At 33.4% G+C, this 14,988-nt stretch overlaps 1 protein-coding gene across 1 annotated transcript in view; it reads right to left on the bottom strand.

Moving 5' to 3' along the window:
• LOC144970358 (kinesin-like protein KIFC3) overlaps positions 1–9,189 on the bottom strand; it is a 28,018-nt gene extending 18,829 nt beyond the window's left edge. The window contains exons 1-5 of the mRNA XM_078909916.1: positions 9,052–9,189; positions 6,186–6,283; positions 4,116–4,137; positions 2,968–3,017; positions 1,394–1,574 (exon numbers count right to left, since the gene is read on the bottom strand). Of these exons, the coding sequence (XP_078766042.1) occupies positions 1,394–1,574; positions 2,968–3,017; positions 4,116–4,137; positions 6,186–6,266 (334 nt within the window). The 5' untranslated portion in view covers positions 6,267–6,283; positions 9,052–9,189. The remainder of the gene's footprint in view (positions 1–1,393; positions 1,575–2,967; positions 3,018–4,115; positions 4,138–6,185; positions 6,284–9,051) is intronic.
• Positions 9,190–14,988: the final 5,799 nt, after the last annotated feature.

Consider the following 14,988-nt stretch of genomic DNA (forward strand, 5'->3'; position numbering starts at 1 on the left):
AGAGAGAGAGAGTGAGAGACAGAGAGAGAGAGAGAGAGAGAGAGAGAGAGAGAGAGAGAGAGAGAGAGAGAGAGAGAGAGAGAGAGAGAGAGAGAGACCCTTGCTTTTCGACCATCAATTGCCGTGTCTCAATTTTGACATCTGGCACCAGTTTGTCTAGACTGAGTGTCACCAAAAATTCATGCAACTGAGCACAGTACAGGTGTCAAAATATGACACAAAACATGATGATAATGTTTTCACGGATCTACCACTAGATCTGAGCTTTTTTCAAAGGAAAATGTTTGACACGGCAAAATCAGCTGAAATTTTCTGAGATAATCTAAAAATCCCGGAATTCCGTGGAAGATTATCATCACTATTGATGTAGTACGGTTTAATTTGCTTAAAGAACAGATTGTGAGTAAAGCAATATAAGATACTCGATTACCTTAGTCAAGAATTTCAAGCAAGTTCTCATGCCACTGCACGACCTTGAGAGTGTACTTGGGAATGAGTTTGAAGTTCCAATCATAAGAGTTCAAGAATCTTATCATTATACCCCCCAAACAACCTCATCCATATCATTTCTCATCAAAATGTATTCTTTTTTACATACAATGGTTGGTGTTCTCGAATTTAACGGTTTGACATCAAGAATTGTCATTGCAAAGCTGCCAACTTTTCAAAGAGCAACACTTAACATTTAAAACAAGACATGACGCCTGTAAGGCGATATCATAATTTTTTTCAGACAGAGACAACATTGTTAACGGCCAGGTACTCATTTTACACCTTGAGTACGTGAGAGAATGTGAGTAAAGAGCCTTCTCCAAGGACTCAACTATGCGCAGAGCGAGGCTCGAACCCAGGACCTTCAGATCCGAAAGCGAGTGTCATACCACTAGACCACATGGCCGCACTACCAATACCGTCAAGACCCAAATGAACAGTACATTTGGACTATTATAGTGTATAATCTAGATGTAGAGCTTTTTCTGTTCCTTGTATTGAGCTGATTGTAAAAAAAAGTGTAATCCTGGGATATGCACGAGTCATTTCAAACACATCGACAATCCAATTTTGTTTTCATTAAATCTTTCCTAGATTGCCAAATTGGGACAGTCCTGATTAGTATCAGGACAGTTGGGAGCCAAGTCATTGTGATCAGGATATCATGACACATCAAAATCTATTCTTAGAAAAATTGAATGTGTGCCAGAGAATATTCCCTGATAATAATATTTTTGCTATTATAAAATTGTAAAATCGGGTTTTGTCCAAAACAGAAGGAATGGGTTACAATAATATATTCTATAACCTCTCCTCTACAATTTTAATTTAAAAATCAAAATTTGATCAAATGTGTATTTTTCGATTTTACTTGCATATATGGCAGGTCTGAATACCATACCTGCAGATTTGGAGTCTGGCTCCAAATTCATAGACTGGGACTCAACTTCTACCAATTGGTTTTTCAAGGTGCATATCATATCCTTTTCTTTTAATTGCTTATTACTCTGGAGACTTGCTCTGACTCTTTCCTTTTTCCAACTGAGCCAGCTTCTATATTTATTTAGTGATTCAAGGCTTTTCTGAAGAAAAAAATAAAAGAAAAAAGAATGAAAAAATTGAATTTGACATACCTTACACATCAGATATTGGCATAATATTGCTGTGCTTGTAATTGTAGTAGTAATGTAACTTGATAGGAAGTGGAAATAAACATGGGCAGAGGTAAAGCAGAAAATCTTCAGGGAAGACACTTAACATCTTATACTCAAAAGGGGCCTTGACTCCCAGTTCAGGATTTCTTTATGAGTTCTCTAATCCACTACAACACAGGCACCAGAAATTTATTGAGTTCATTTACTTGCTACTTTCTTGGAGTTCGGAAATTCTTACGGCCAACTAAGAGTTTATCCAGATTTCTACAGTGTTAAAAGGACAGTAGCAGTTGTTTGCTTCCCTTTGGATAGGACTATAGTCTATCGTAAAGTAAATTCTGCCAGATCTAAAAAGAGACTGCTACAAAACCACTGCTTGATGGACAGGGGGTTAGAAAAAAATTCTCAATTGCACCCAGGTTTGATAACATTAGGGATAGCTAGTCTTTCAAAATTCATTTTAAGATAGACCTTTTTCCCAGGGTGTATGAATAGTTTTGTACACAAAAGACGCCTTAAATCTAAAATTTAATTTCAAGATTATTTTATTTCATTTTTGATATTGAGATAAATCTCCATTTAGTATCTAACTTTTCTTTTTTTCAATCTCAAATTTCATTCTAATTAATCAATCAAAAGTCAGGAAGATTGGTGAAGCTGTGTGTAAGTAAAAATGTATGTGTGTGTATATGTGTTCTCAATTATAGTCAATGAATGAATGTTTGAATGACAAGTAATATTGTAAAGCACCGCTGAACACTTATATGGAAGTTGAGCACTATATAAGAAATTTCCTATTATTATTGATATTATTATACCAGTCCCTGTGTTTGTGAAGCATGTGTTATACCGAATGGGCCATCAGGACCCCCAAAAGGCCATGAATTTTAATCATGTATAACACCATTCTCATTGTAAATGGAATAAATAAATGAAGAAAAATCGAAACATAGAAATATTATCTTGAAATATAAATAATGTCCATCAAGGATTAGCTAGGCATTATAATATACATTATATTATAATAATGGTTTACATTTCAGTAGCAAAATAATCCATGTCACTGTGTTGAAACGTACCAAGTACCTGTTTCATAAATTTTTAAAAAATCAGTTTTGTTGTTTTAACTATACAAAAACAATAAAGGCAATTCCAGGACACCGTCCTCAAATGCATGTGCTCATGAATGGTTGTAAACCACAATATGGAGCAGACATGCGTAGCAAACAATTTTTGTTTTTTTGGCTATTTCCAAATTTAATATTTAAGAAGTATGAAAAGAAAAAATAATATAATAAAATACAGACTAAATCATACATACTCTCATTTTCTTTCGAGGCACATTACACAAGTCTTGCGATGTTCCTTGCCCTGTGAATGGATTTCAATGTACCCTGAAAGTTTTTACTATATCGATATTCTATATAGAATATAACTAAAATGAAAATGGATCTTGAAACTTTGTATTGGTGCATTTATCCCCAACCCTTTGCCAATCAAATGGATTTTTAAATTTAAGTTTATTAATCACTAATCTATCAGAATGGTCACATATTTATGGCAAGTTGTAGCAATGTGTATGTGCTATCACTTCACTATCATCAATAATAATAATAACAGTAGTTATAAAAATAATAATTATAATAATAACAGTAATAATGACAAAGATAATAATAATAATATAATAATAATAATAATAATAATAAGAAGAAGAAGAAGAAGAAGAAGAAGAAGAAGAAGAAGAAGAAGAAGAAGAAGAAGAAGAAGAAGAAGAAGAAGAAGAAGAAGAAGAAGAAGAAAAAAAAAAAAAAAAAACAACAACAATTTTCTTCATCATCATTATTAATTTTTTCATTACAAACTACATTGAAATCAAGTTTTCATCAATTGAGGTAAAAAAAAAATACTTTTTATAAATTTACTCACTAGTTTCTATTTCTATCAATACAGATCTCAACATATCAAAATGGCAAGAGACAATTCTTGCCAAATCGTATAAGAGTCTGTGTCACAAGCTGAAAAAGTATTTTGCTTATTTGACACAGCTAATTTTTAATAAATTCTTTTTTCTTTAAATTTAGCTCAAATTTTTAGAAATGCTTTCATCAATTGTGATAGCTAGGTCAAAAGTGTTTTAAATCAAATTTAAACATGCTCATAACACGAATCCTCTTAGTTCTGATCTGATAACTTACTTTATACTGAAATGTTATAGATGGTTTATCTGTAAGTTCATTTAGACATAAGATAAATAATTTTGATAACTTAACTTTTATATAATTTTTTTAGGATAAAAAGTTCTCAATTCCTATGCAAAATATATTTAGTAAAAGGGATAAAATATGACAAATTAATTGTTAGATAAATATAAACTGACGACAAATTATCTGATAATTAAACAAGTTTGTAAATATCATTAGGGAAAAACATAATCTTGGAAAAATTAAAAATCATAAATTAGTGACATACCTTGTTCCTCATCATACAAAAACTGAAAAAAGTTTAAAATAAGAGCTTTTAGCATGAATAATTTGTGTAAAAAAGAAAAAAAAAAAAAAGAATAAAAACAAAAGTAAATAACAAAAAAATTACACTAAATTCAAATGCAAGTTTCTGATTTCATATAAATACTGAAGAAAAAAAACCCCAGAAAAATGTTTTAACTACAAAATAAATCATGAATTATATCAAAATAATCATTCTCTCATTGACAGATTATAAAATAATTTCTTTTATTTCTACATTCAGAGAGGGTATTACATGAAATTGTAAACCTCCTGTCAACTGACTTATTCCATTCCTTCTCTGCTACTCCTACCATTCCTCTCTCAATTATAAGAAAAGGGAAACATTCTTTAAAAAAACAAAAAGCAAACAAGCTTAAGCTTTTATATAGTGCAATATCCACGAATATACTCAAAGCGCTTTACAAGGGGTCTCTAGCAAACAGCAACACTTAACATGTGTAGGACAAGTCATGAAACGTATTTGACGATATTACAATTTTTTACCCGACAGAGACAACACTGTTAAAAGCCAAGTACTCATTTTACACCTGAGTACGATGAGAGAATGTGAGTAAAGAGCCAAGGACTCAGCTATGCACCACTCAGAGTTGGGCTCGAACCCTGGATCTTCTGGACCAAATGCGAGAGTCATACCCCCAAAATAGCATAGCGGTACAAAAACCTTTAAGGAGTGTATTGGCAGTATTTTTTCTACACTTTGAAACGATCTGTATGAAGACAATTAAAAACTTTTTTAAAATGTAGTTTTCAATAAACAGAAATAATACATGCTTTCAACTTTCACTGAAATGAATAGATAATCAATAGAATACTCATTCATATTGCTATCATGAAAAGAAGGCATGAGGTGTCGTCCTGTTAGAGCAATATCTAGTGTTACCTGCTAGGTCATGCTAGGTATAGCTCAGAAAATTTTGCACTGATCACATTGACATTGTTAACTGTTGTGACATAATAATGATAAAATATGGTAAAAGTGTACTGATGAAAATGATAATGGCAAATTAATAAAAGAAACAATGAAGAAAATCAAAGAAAAACAGTAAGAAGAAGAACAATGATAAATAAACAAATCAATAAATAAGCTTTTAAATAAAGGAAATCGTAGTCTGAATAGTCCCCCCTTGCTCTTCAGACTCAATTCCAATGGGCATGCACAAACACAGTACAGGCAGTGGGCAAAGAGTGTGACTGATGGAAGCAAAAGAAGAGTTCAGAGAAAATTCTGTTTTGTCCATATCAGTCTGACTCAGTTAATATTAATATCCCGACTTTGGACTTTAAAGTTAGAAAAGCTTTTCCTTTATACTTATACCAATTACTTTGACTGACTTTTGTTCCTTTTTAAGTGTTTTAGTTTTAAGTCGTTTCTTTTTAATTTCAAATGGACTTCCAAATGATCGATGATTTTGTCTTTCTCGCCAAAGATAGTGGGTTTCGACTACCCATTGATGACAGTGTTAGTAACTATACCATTATTACTTTCATTTGCATCAATTTTAATGGAATTGTCAATAATTCAAATTCAAATTACAATACAAAAAAACCCATCTATATTGCCATGAAAGACTAGGACTAGGATATTCAGACTCGAGTCTGAATAACTTTTTGATTGCACATGCACATTGAAGTTTGAGTCTGAACAGCCACGGGAGACTATTCAGACTCGAGTCCGAATAGCCTCAGCCAAAAATTAATTTAACACAATTTCAACTTTCACAGTGATAGTCAATGGCTGAAAGCAATGTTGAGTGTTTTCAAGAACCAAATAGGAGATAATGATCGCAAAATGTGGGATACTTGGTTATAGCACAATACACATTTTTTTACCCTACTCAGACTCAGGAGTAATTGGTGTTAACAGTAAACTGTAAACAAAGTTATTCCTACTACAGCAGACCAGGTGACTAGTAGAGCATTATATGGAATTTGCCATTTGCTTCCCGACAAATGAGGAGAGAAAAAAATGAAGCAGAAAGTAAAACTATGAAATTCATTTTGAACTGCTTACTTCAAAGAATCGCTTCTTTCCTGGATGTGCTGGCACACTTTCATCTTTAGTTGTCATCTTAGACGATGTTATTGTGGCCATTTCAAATTGATTTCCGCCTGGAAAGAAGTGGATTGAAAATAAAATGCATATAATATAATAATAAATAATAATAATAATAATAATAATAATAATAATAAACAATTACAAACTATTATTTAATAGCCTATTTTTTTTACAGAAAACGAATAGAAGCATTTAACATTTTAAAGTTAAACTTTAAGTTAAAGACTCTAACTACGGAAAGACGGTAGACAGAACACACGACAAAATTCCCGTTGAAAGTGAAAGAAGGAAAAAAAATGCTTCTCTTTCTCACACAACGGAAAGTTATGACTTTGACTATAGACTTAGACGTCGATGATTCTATAACTAGGTCTATATATAAACGGTGTGATTATCCCCAGACACCTGTCTGGGGATAACCAAAATTCGTTATCCCCAGACAAATATTTGAAACTCCGCTCCTTTAAACAATTATCCACATTCCAGACTATGGAATGTTTCCAAAATGCACATAGAAATAAGGAAAGTTAATAAAATATCTATAAAAACATAAAATTAACCAACATTAAATCAGTTGTTACTACATATACACAATATGCGTCGACCTCGAAGTGGGTGTCATTGCCGAATGGTTTAGTCGTCTGTCCTGGAAGTTTTACCAGAATCGACGTGGGTTCGAATCCTGGTTCCGCCACTTTTTTAAAAAAAAAATTCCGTCTTCTTTTCTTTTCTTTTTTTTGTGCGAGTCTATTGCTCATGGAACAGCTGATTAGAGAAGAAATGGTTGATCATATGACCAAGAACAAACTATTCAGCAAAGATCAACATGGTTTCATGGCGGGAAGGTCTACAGTAACAAACCTACTTGAAACAATGGATGACTGGACGAGAGACCTGGAATTAGGCAACAATTTAAATGTCATATACCTCGACTTCAGAAAGGCATTTGACAAAGTTCCACACTGGCGCCTAATCAAGAAATTGGAACAGTATCAAATTAATGATCAGACAGTCAAATGGGTCCGAGATTTCCTCAAAGATAGAAGACAAAAAGTGATAGTGAATGGAACAGCATCAACAGAGAGACTGGTAACAAGTGGAGTTCCACAAGGAAGTGTACTGGGACCAGTTCTCTTCCTGATTTATATCAATGACTTGCCAGACAATCTATCATCTAAATGTAAAATCTTTGCCGATGATACTAAGCTCTATGGAGTAGCTAATACAGAAGAAGAAAGAAACACCTTACAACAAGATTTGAAAAAGCTTGAAGAATGGTCCGAAATATGGCAGATGGAGTTCAATGTAGATAAATGTGCAGTTCTTCACCTAGGAAAAAACAACAGAGAAGCAAACTATATAATGAAAGAAAAACCCCTGCAGAAATCCAATGGGGAAAAAGACCTAGGAGTATTTATTGATAGGAAGCTAAACTTCAAGAGAAGCAAATTAAAGATGTTCAATCTAAGGCTAGTAAAACACTCGGAATAGTGAAAAGAAATTTCAAGAATCTGAAAACAAAACACATGACTACCATCTACAAGACTATGGTTAGATCAAAGCTGGAATATGCTAACTGCATATGGTATCCGAAGTTTGAGGGAGACAAAGACTGTTTGGAAAGAGTGCAAAGGAGAGCAACAAAACTTATCACACACCTGAAAGACAAAACATACTGTGAGAGATTGAAAGAATTAAATCTCCCGACCTTAGATTACAGGAGAAGAAGGGGAGATATGATCCAAACATATAAAATAGTAAAGGGAATAGACAGGGTAGAGGCAGGATTCCTTAAAACAAACAAGAACATTCAGACACGAGGAAACAGCAAGAAACTGAAAAAAGAACGTTTTAAAACAAATGAAAGAAGGAACTTTTTTTCATCTAGAATTGTAAATAACTGGAATAAACTACAAGAAACCACAGTATCAGCAAAAAATTTGAATAAATTCAAAGCAGAGTTGGAGATAAGCAACACCCTAGGAAACAAGTTCAATTATAAAAATTGGTCCAATCATTAATAGATGAGGAGGAGCGAAGGAGACTACACCAAGTCTAAAAGCTCTATACAGAGGTATACAGGTATAGGTATATTCTTTAGTCCTTTTTGTTTGACCTTTTGTTCCGTTTCTGAGCATGAATTTCTTAAAATTGTTTTTATTTTTAAAAAATTATTGTTTGTTATTTTCTCCTCTATCTGACCATTTGGTCCCTCTCTGAATATTTCTGTTTGTTTTTAAATTATTTATTCTTTTTAGACACTTTTTGAGATCGGAGTGGGGACGAATATGACAATTTTCTAGAAACTAGAAAGGAACTGAGAGAGAGAGAGAGAGAGAGAGAGAGAGAGAGAGAGAGAGAGAGAGAGAGAGAGAGAGAGAGTTATTAACTCAGTTTTTTAAAAAAACAGGTGTCTGGGGATAACGAATTTTCATTATCCCCAGACAGGTGTCTGGGGATAATGACAGCCCAGCCTTTTCGTTATCCCCAGACAGGTGTCTGGGGATAATGACAGCCATAGATAAATATGTACACTCTACATCGATAGAAAAGGAGATCGAGAAGTTTACATTTTTATTTGGAAAACTGAGTCAATCCAACCCGTACAGTCGGCCAATGAGTGGATCACCGCCAGTTGCCAGCCTTTTTTTTTATTGCCAACTCCACATCCTAATAATAATAAGTGCTAAAAAATAAAATGTCAAAGTCGAGTGCGACAATCAAAATCGAAGAAATTCAAATCAAAAGTTAAACTCAAACATTCTTAATATTTTCGATACATTATTTCCCACATCCTAAGTCATAGGCAGTCAAGTGTTACCTTTCCGTTGCGAGAGTCTTCAATTATTTATAATTGTAACGAAACGTTTTCTATTTTTAAAAATTTATTTAACAATCTAACTTTATCCCTCTCGACTTCAACTGTGTCCCCCCGTATCCATTTTGTTTTGTTTGCAGTGGGCAGTGAGTCTTCCAAAAGTGTTTGTAACTCGCGGGGAAAGAGACGTTACTCTCGTACTCCTAGTAAATTTTTTTACTGTTACTTTTTATCTCCCTTAAATAAGGACGTGTTTGAAGGTCTGACATCCGAACCCAATAATGGGCCTAGTTTAACATCGTTGTAATGGTCAATATTTTCCGTTATTATTTCAGATTTCCATTACAATAATGAGCCCATAATGAATTGGGTTATGAGACCTGAAAATAAGTGCACGTCGAGTTGAGCCCAAATTTTTAAGCTATTGATATCTGCTCTGTTAATATCAAAAATGCGTTTTATACTGATACTGATAAAGAAAGACAGCATAAATAAATGGTCATAAAACCTTTACTTTGCCCATTTTTACAGTTTAATATTATCTTACTTTTCCCCAGTAAACACTGGGGAATTTTTGTAGCCAAATATAGAAATAAAAAATTATTTTTATTAAATTAGAAATTAAAGCGACCGTTGATTGTCGATAAGAGGCTATATAATCTCGATCAAATCCGATACATCGGCTAATTCATTGTTGAAAAAAAAAAGAACCTGGCCACGCTTGGTCGGCTAGATTCAGGACTCCGTGAACGTAGTCATTTGGTCATCATTTTCCATCGCTTGAAAAATGATTGGGTGAAGCTGTGTATAATAAATGCATCAAAACATCAGATATAAAGTAGCCTACATAATAAATTAAGATTATTATCCCTTCTTTTCATAGCAAAAAACTATAAAAACGACATAAGGAATATTAATAATATTAGGGAAAATAATTTCTGAAATACGAGGGTGAGTCATAAAGTAATGGGACTCTGCTTATCATTTTAAAACAAATTGAATCAATACCATGCATCATACCTCAAATTATTAACTTCGCATTAGCCGAGTAGAACGCTATACTTCTAAACATAGTCTCCGCCTATCTCGATATCCACACTTGAACTTTTTATATATATAGCGCAATGTCCACTAAATGTGCTCAACGCGCTTTACAAAAGTCCCTGACTAACAGCAACACGCAGAACGAGATATGATGCCTGTTAGGCGATACGTATCACAATTATTTTTTTTCGACAGACAACATTTTACACCTGAGTATGGCAAGAGGATGTGAGTTAAGAGCCGTTTCCAAGGACTCAACTATGCGCCGAGCGAGGCTCGAACCCAGGACCTTCCGATCGGAAAGCGAGTGTCATACAACAAAACCACGTCGCCACACAACACGTTTTTGTAAGAGAATGTATTCCGTCCTCATAAAACTGAGTTGACTGAACTTTCAGCCAATTTTTCACTACTGTCTTGGCTTCTTCATCATCTTCAAAGCGATGTCCCATCATTGCTTCCTTGACCAAAAAAGACGGAAGCCTGAACGTGTCAAGTCTGGTGAATACGGAGGGTGAGACAGCGTTGCCATCGATAACCTCCCTTTTCCTGACACTTGTGTGTGGAAGGATATTTTCATGAAGAAACAATACTCATCCCATCTCCAAATCCGGTCTTACGACGAATTCTTGCTTTCAGTCGCTTCAATGTCTATGTATCTGCTATCTCACCAAGACAGTTCTTCTATCAGATCGGATCAATGCTTCTGATCTTGATTTACTGAGTTGACACTCTTGGACGGCGGCCATCACAAGATTTGTCAGATAAAAACATGGCTGAGGGCGACGTGTACGTAGGGGTTTCAGATTTGGTGTTGGATTGCATCTCGTTTTCTTCTAAATGATGAGATACACATTCAATCCACCTAAAAAAAAAAATATTGCCTCTACAAAATGAGTTTTATAAATTGTCCTAAGGTGTTTAAAAATGTTACTCGAGGTTTCTTCTTCGAAAACAAGAAATTCAGTGACAGCTTCCTGTCGCTGACGGACAGTCGTGGGGCAGCCATTTTGAACTGCCATAATTTTGTTAAAATTTGACAGAAATAAAATGTTCAACGCGTAGTTTAAAGAGTACACGCGTAAGTTCAAGTGTGCCAAATATTATGATGTCACGTTAAAAAGAAACGAACTCAGTAGGACATTTGTCCCATTATTTTTTGACTCACCCCCGTAACTTCATTTCTATACATTTTTTTTTTAATGATCACTCAGTGCATTGCGCGTCTTGTGGTTTTTACAATGATCATTATGGTGTTTTACGAGCCATTCTCAGAGCCACAGCCTTTGACTTATATTGCTTGATGATGGATGAGGCGTGAGGTTGAGTCGTCTTCTTTGTTTGTGACACCAGGGTGTCAGCAGTTCTAGTTCCAAAGGAGACTTATTTTTATTTTTACATATCGCGCATCAACAGCAACACTCAATATCACAGGAGATTGCGGTAGTTTATAGAGCATACGCAGTTTTTAAAAATAAACCCAAATAGCCCGAGAAATATTCAGGCAAAGTTGCTCAATAGGTCCATGATTGTTTGGACCAAAATATTTTTTTAAGTAAATAAAAAAAGAAACTTCGCCTGATCAAAACCTGTTTAACAACTACACCATATTATGATTACTTGTATCGTGGTAGTTTTTAAGCATACCATTATTCTTATTACTATTTCTTTCAAATTTTAGATAGCATTTTAAAGAAATATTTAGTGATTTCTGTTATTGGTTACAAGTACAAGTAGACTGCTTCAAATTTGTATTTCATTATCAAAGCTATCATGAGTGGGCGCTGCCTTGTAGTTTTAACTTGAGTGATTCTATTTATCGTGGGTCTTGGATCGGAAAACTGATCTGTCCAAAACTACACTCCCAATGGTTGAAATGTTCACATTGCTCCAATAGCTAAACAACACCAAATAATTATTTAGAGGCAATAATCACTTCGAAACAAATTATTCCTCTAACCCCCCCCCCCCCCCCCCCCCCCCCACACACAGTGAGTCTTTATACTAATAGTTCTTTTTTGAGAGAAATAATTATATCATATGCATTCGTTAGTTCCATCAATTCGTTTCAAGCATATTGGTTAGATGCGTGCAATACTGTAATATAACTCGAAAGACTTTACGAGCATGAGTCACCCATCTCAATCAGCTTTCAACATAATGTGCCCACATTCAGCGATTGGAATGGTTTTAACCCCTTCCTTACAAACAACTGGAAAATCTTACCTTACGATTCAATGAACATTTTCTGTGTCAGATTTGTTTCGTACATACGTTACGATAATTTGGAGAAAAATCTTTGTTATAATTGTAGAAATTGATGCTTTATGTAAAGCTTGTTTTGCTGCTTGACTTTTTCCCCTTATTGTTTGATGCATCAGTAGGTAGAAAATTTCGTGAAAAATCTTGAAAATGGTCGTTAAGGAGGAAGTTAAAAAACACCCGTTGAATAGCTGTCGTTTGTATTTAAAATCTGGTTGATTATATTTGTTTTAAAAATCAATAAACGATTTAGAATTTTAAATGGCTTTGGTTCAACAGATGTGAAAATAAATCACTAGGCCATGCACTGTTGTCTGTTAAATGCTTTTCCCTTAATATCTTTCAATGAATGCTTCACGTTAAGGCAGTTTTGAGAATACATCTTGACTAAACACGATCAGAAAAAAATATGAGAAGGAAAGCGTTAGAGACTTGGCTCTGTCCCTTGGTGTTACCATAGCCTCTATGCATTTATAATAATTTTTTTTTAATCAAGGTATCATTCCTGGGTGGGGTTCCTGACCCCCCATCGTGGGCAGGGAGGGACCTAACTGACTATACCACTATATCTGTTTTCCAACATGCTTTCTGTTTTTGTCTTGGGATGAGATTACTTGGTTTTGTCCTGGCTCTGGCCCGATTCCCTAGCTGGGAGGGAAACATTCAAATGTATAGTTAGAGTTTTGGCAGAGATGTTTTTTTCCCCTTGTAAATCATCTCTCTGATATGCACTGTGATATGTAAAAATTTGAGTGTGTTCCTCTTAATGGGGACCTGTGCTTGTGTCAGGATAAGTCTTTTAGCCTAACGTTTTAGTTTGAGTACAGTGGTGGTATGTTCTTGTAATCTACACATGTTCTCTATTTGAAACAATTCTCCTTTATTATTCCTTTTTTTTGGGGTGCTTTAATTGTAATTCTAGAACTTTTTACGATCCCATTTCCTTCCTTTTTACTGGCGCTAACTGTGTTGCAAGCGCTGTAAAACCCTTAAAAACAAACAATCAAACAAACAAGGTAGCATTCCAAAGCGTCGATCTTTTAAAATTATTATCTATTTATTTATTCGTTTATTTATTTATCTATTTTATTGAGGTGATCATTTCTTATTCTAAAGGTTATAATGATTTAGTCAACTCAGTCAAACATACACAGGTATATTTTCATGTTTTGTTAATCTCTAAATATTTTTCTTACACACAATAATAATATGAAGGAACAGAAATAAACAATAACATAGAGAAAGGATCAAAACGGTTGTATTTTAACATTCTGACAACTTAGCCTCAAATTGAACCGAATCTAAACGTCCTTTTGACATAATTTATTTCACAAGTTTTACAGATAAAAGCAAAATAGTTTTAAATACATGGGATCTTTGTGTGTGGATTAATTGACACCACGATTATTTTCATTAAAATTAGGCGTAGAGCCTAAAATGGATTATGCGCTAGTTATATTATTATTATTATTATTATTATTATTATTATTATTATTATTATTATTATTATTATTATTATTATTATTATTATTATTATTAGAGGGAATTGATTGTGACCAAAACGGTCTCTGACCACGCTCAATATTGCTTGACTTGTAGATGAGACATAATAATAGTGATCAACTATCGGTTCGATTACCATTAGCCATCTGTCGCTATCCACATTTATCCATTACGCATTTTCGTTCTCTAACCTCCAACATGCCATCTTCAAATGATAAGTTTTTGTGTATATAAACAACGGAAAAAATAAATTAAAGGAATTTCACGATAATCTACATTACGATAATAATATTATTGCTTCTTGGCCTTTTACTTCAACACTGGGGACCCTTGTTGATGCATCAACTATATATATAAATATTGTAGAAGACAGGATGGATATCATTGCATTGTTACCAATTCTGTTCGTTGCTGTGAGTGTAAACACATAATAATACTAATGATGATGATGATGATGATGATGATGATGATGATGATGATGATGATGATGATGATGATGATAATAATAATAGTAGTAATAATAATAATATAATAATAATGATATAATAATAGTAATAATAATAGATAAATAATATATAATAATAATATATAATAAAATAATAAATAATAATAATAATAATAATAATAATATAATAATAATAATAATAATAATAATAATATTATAATTGCATAAAATGAATATTATTACAATACGATGTTATAATTTACACAATAATATAAAAATACCATGGAAATAGGATGTATAGCCTATATAAAAAGGAGCAGCTCCATAACCAGAGCCGCGCTTTATAATATGAATAATTCCAACACTTTAAAATAGTTAAAACTGTCACTATAAATTGAACATTGAAAAGATTGCAAAACAAATAAATGAATAAATTAATATTTACATTTTTTGAAAGCAAAAATGCTACTATATAACTACCTAACTACTACTACTTACTACTACTACTACTACTACTACTACTACTACTACTACTACTACACTACTACTACTACTACTACTACTACTACTATACTACTACTACTACTACTACTACTACTACTACTACTACTACTACTATACTACACTACTACTACTACTACTACTACTACTACTACTACTACTACTACTACTACTACTAACTACTA

This window comes from Berghia stephanieae, chromosome 4 (assembly GCF_034508935.2).
Source record: "Berghia stephanieae isolate SIO BIC M18660-M18661 chromosome 4, UCSD_Bste_1.3, whole genome shotgun sequence".
In the NCBI taxonomy this organism is placed as follows: domain Eukaryota; kingdom Metazoa; phylum Mollusca; class Gastropoda; order Nudibranchia; family Aeolidiidae; genus Berghia; species Berghia stephanieae.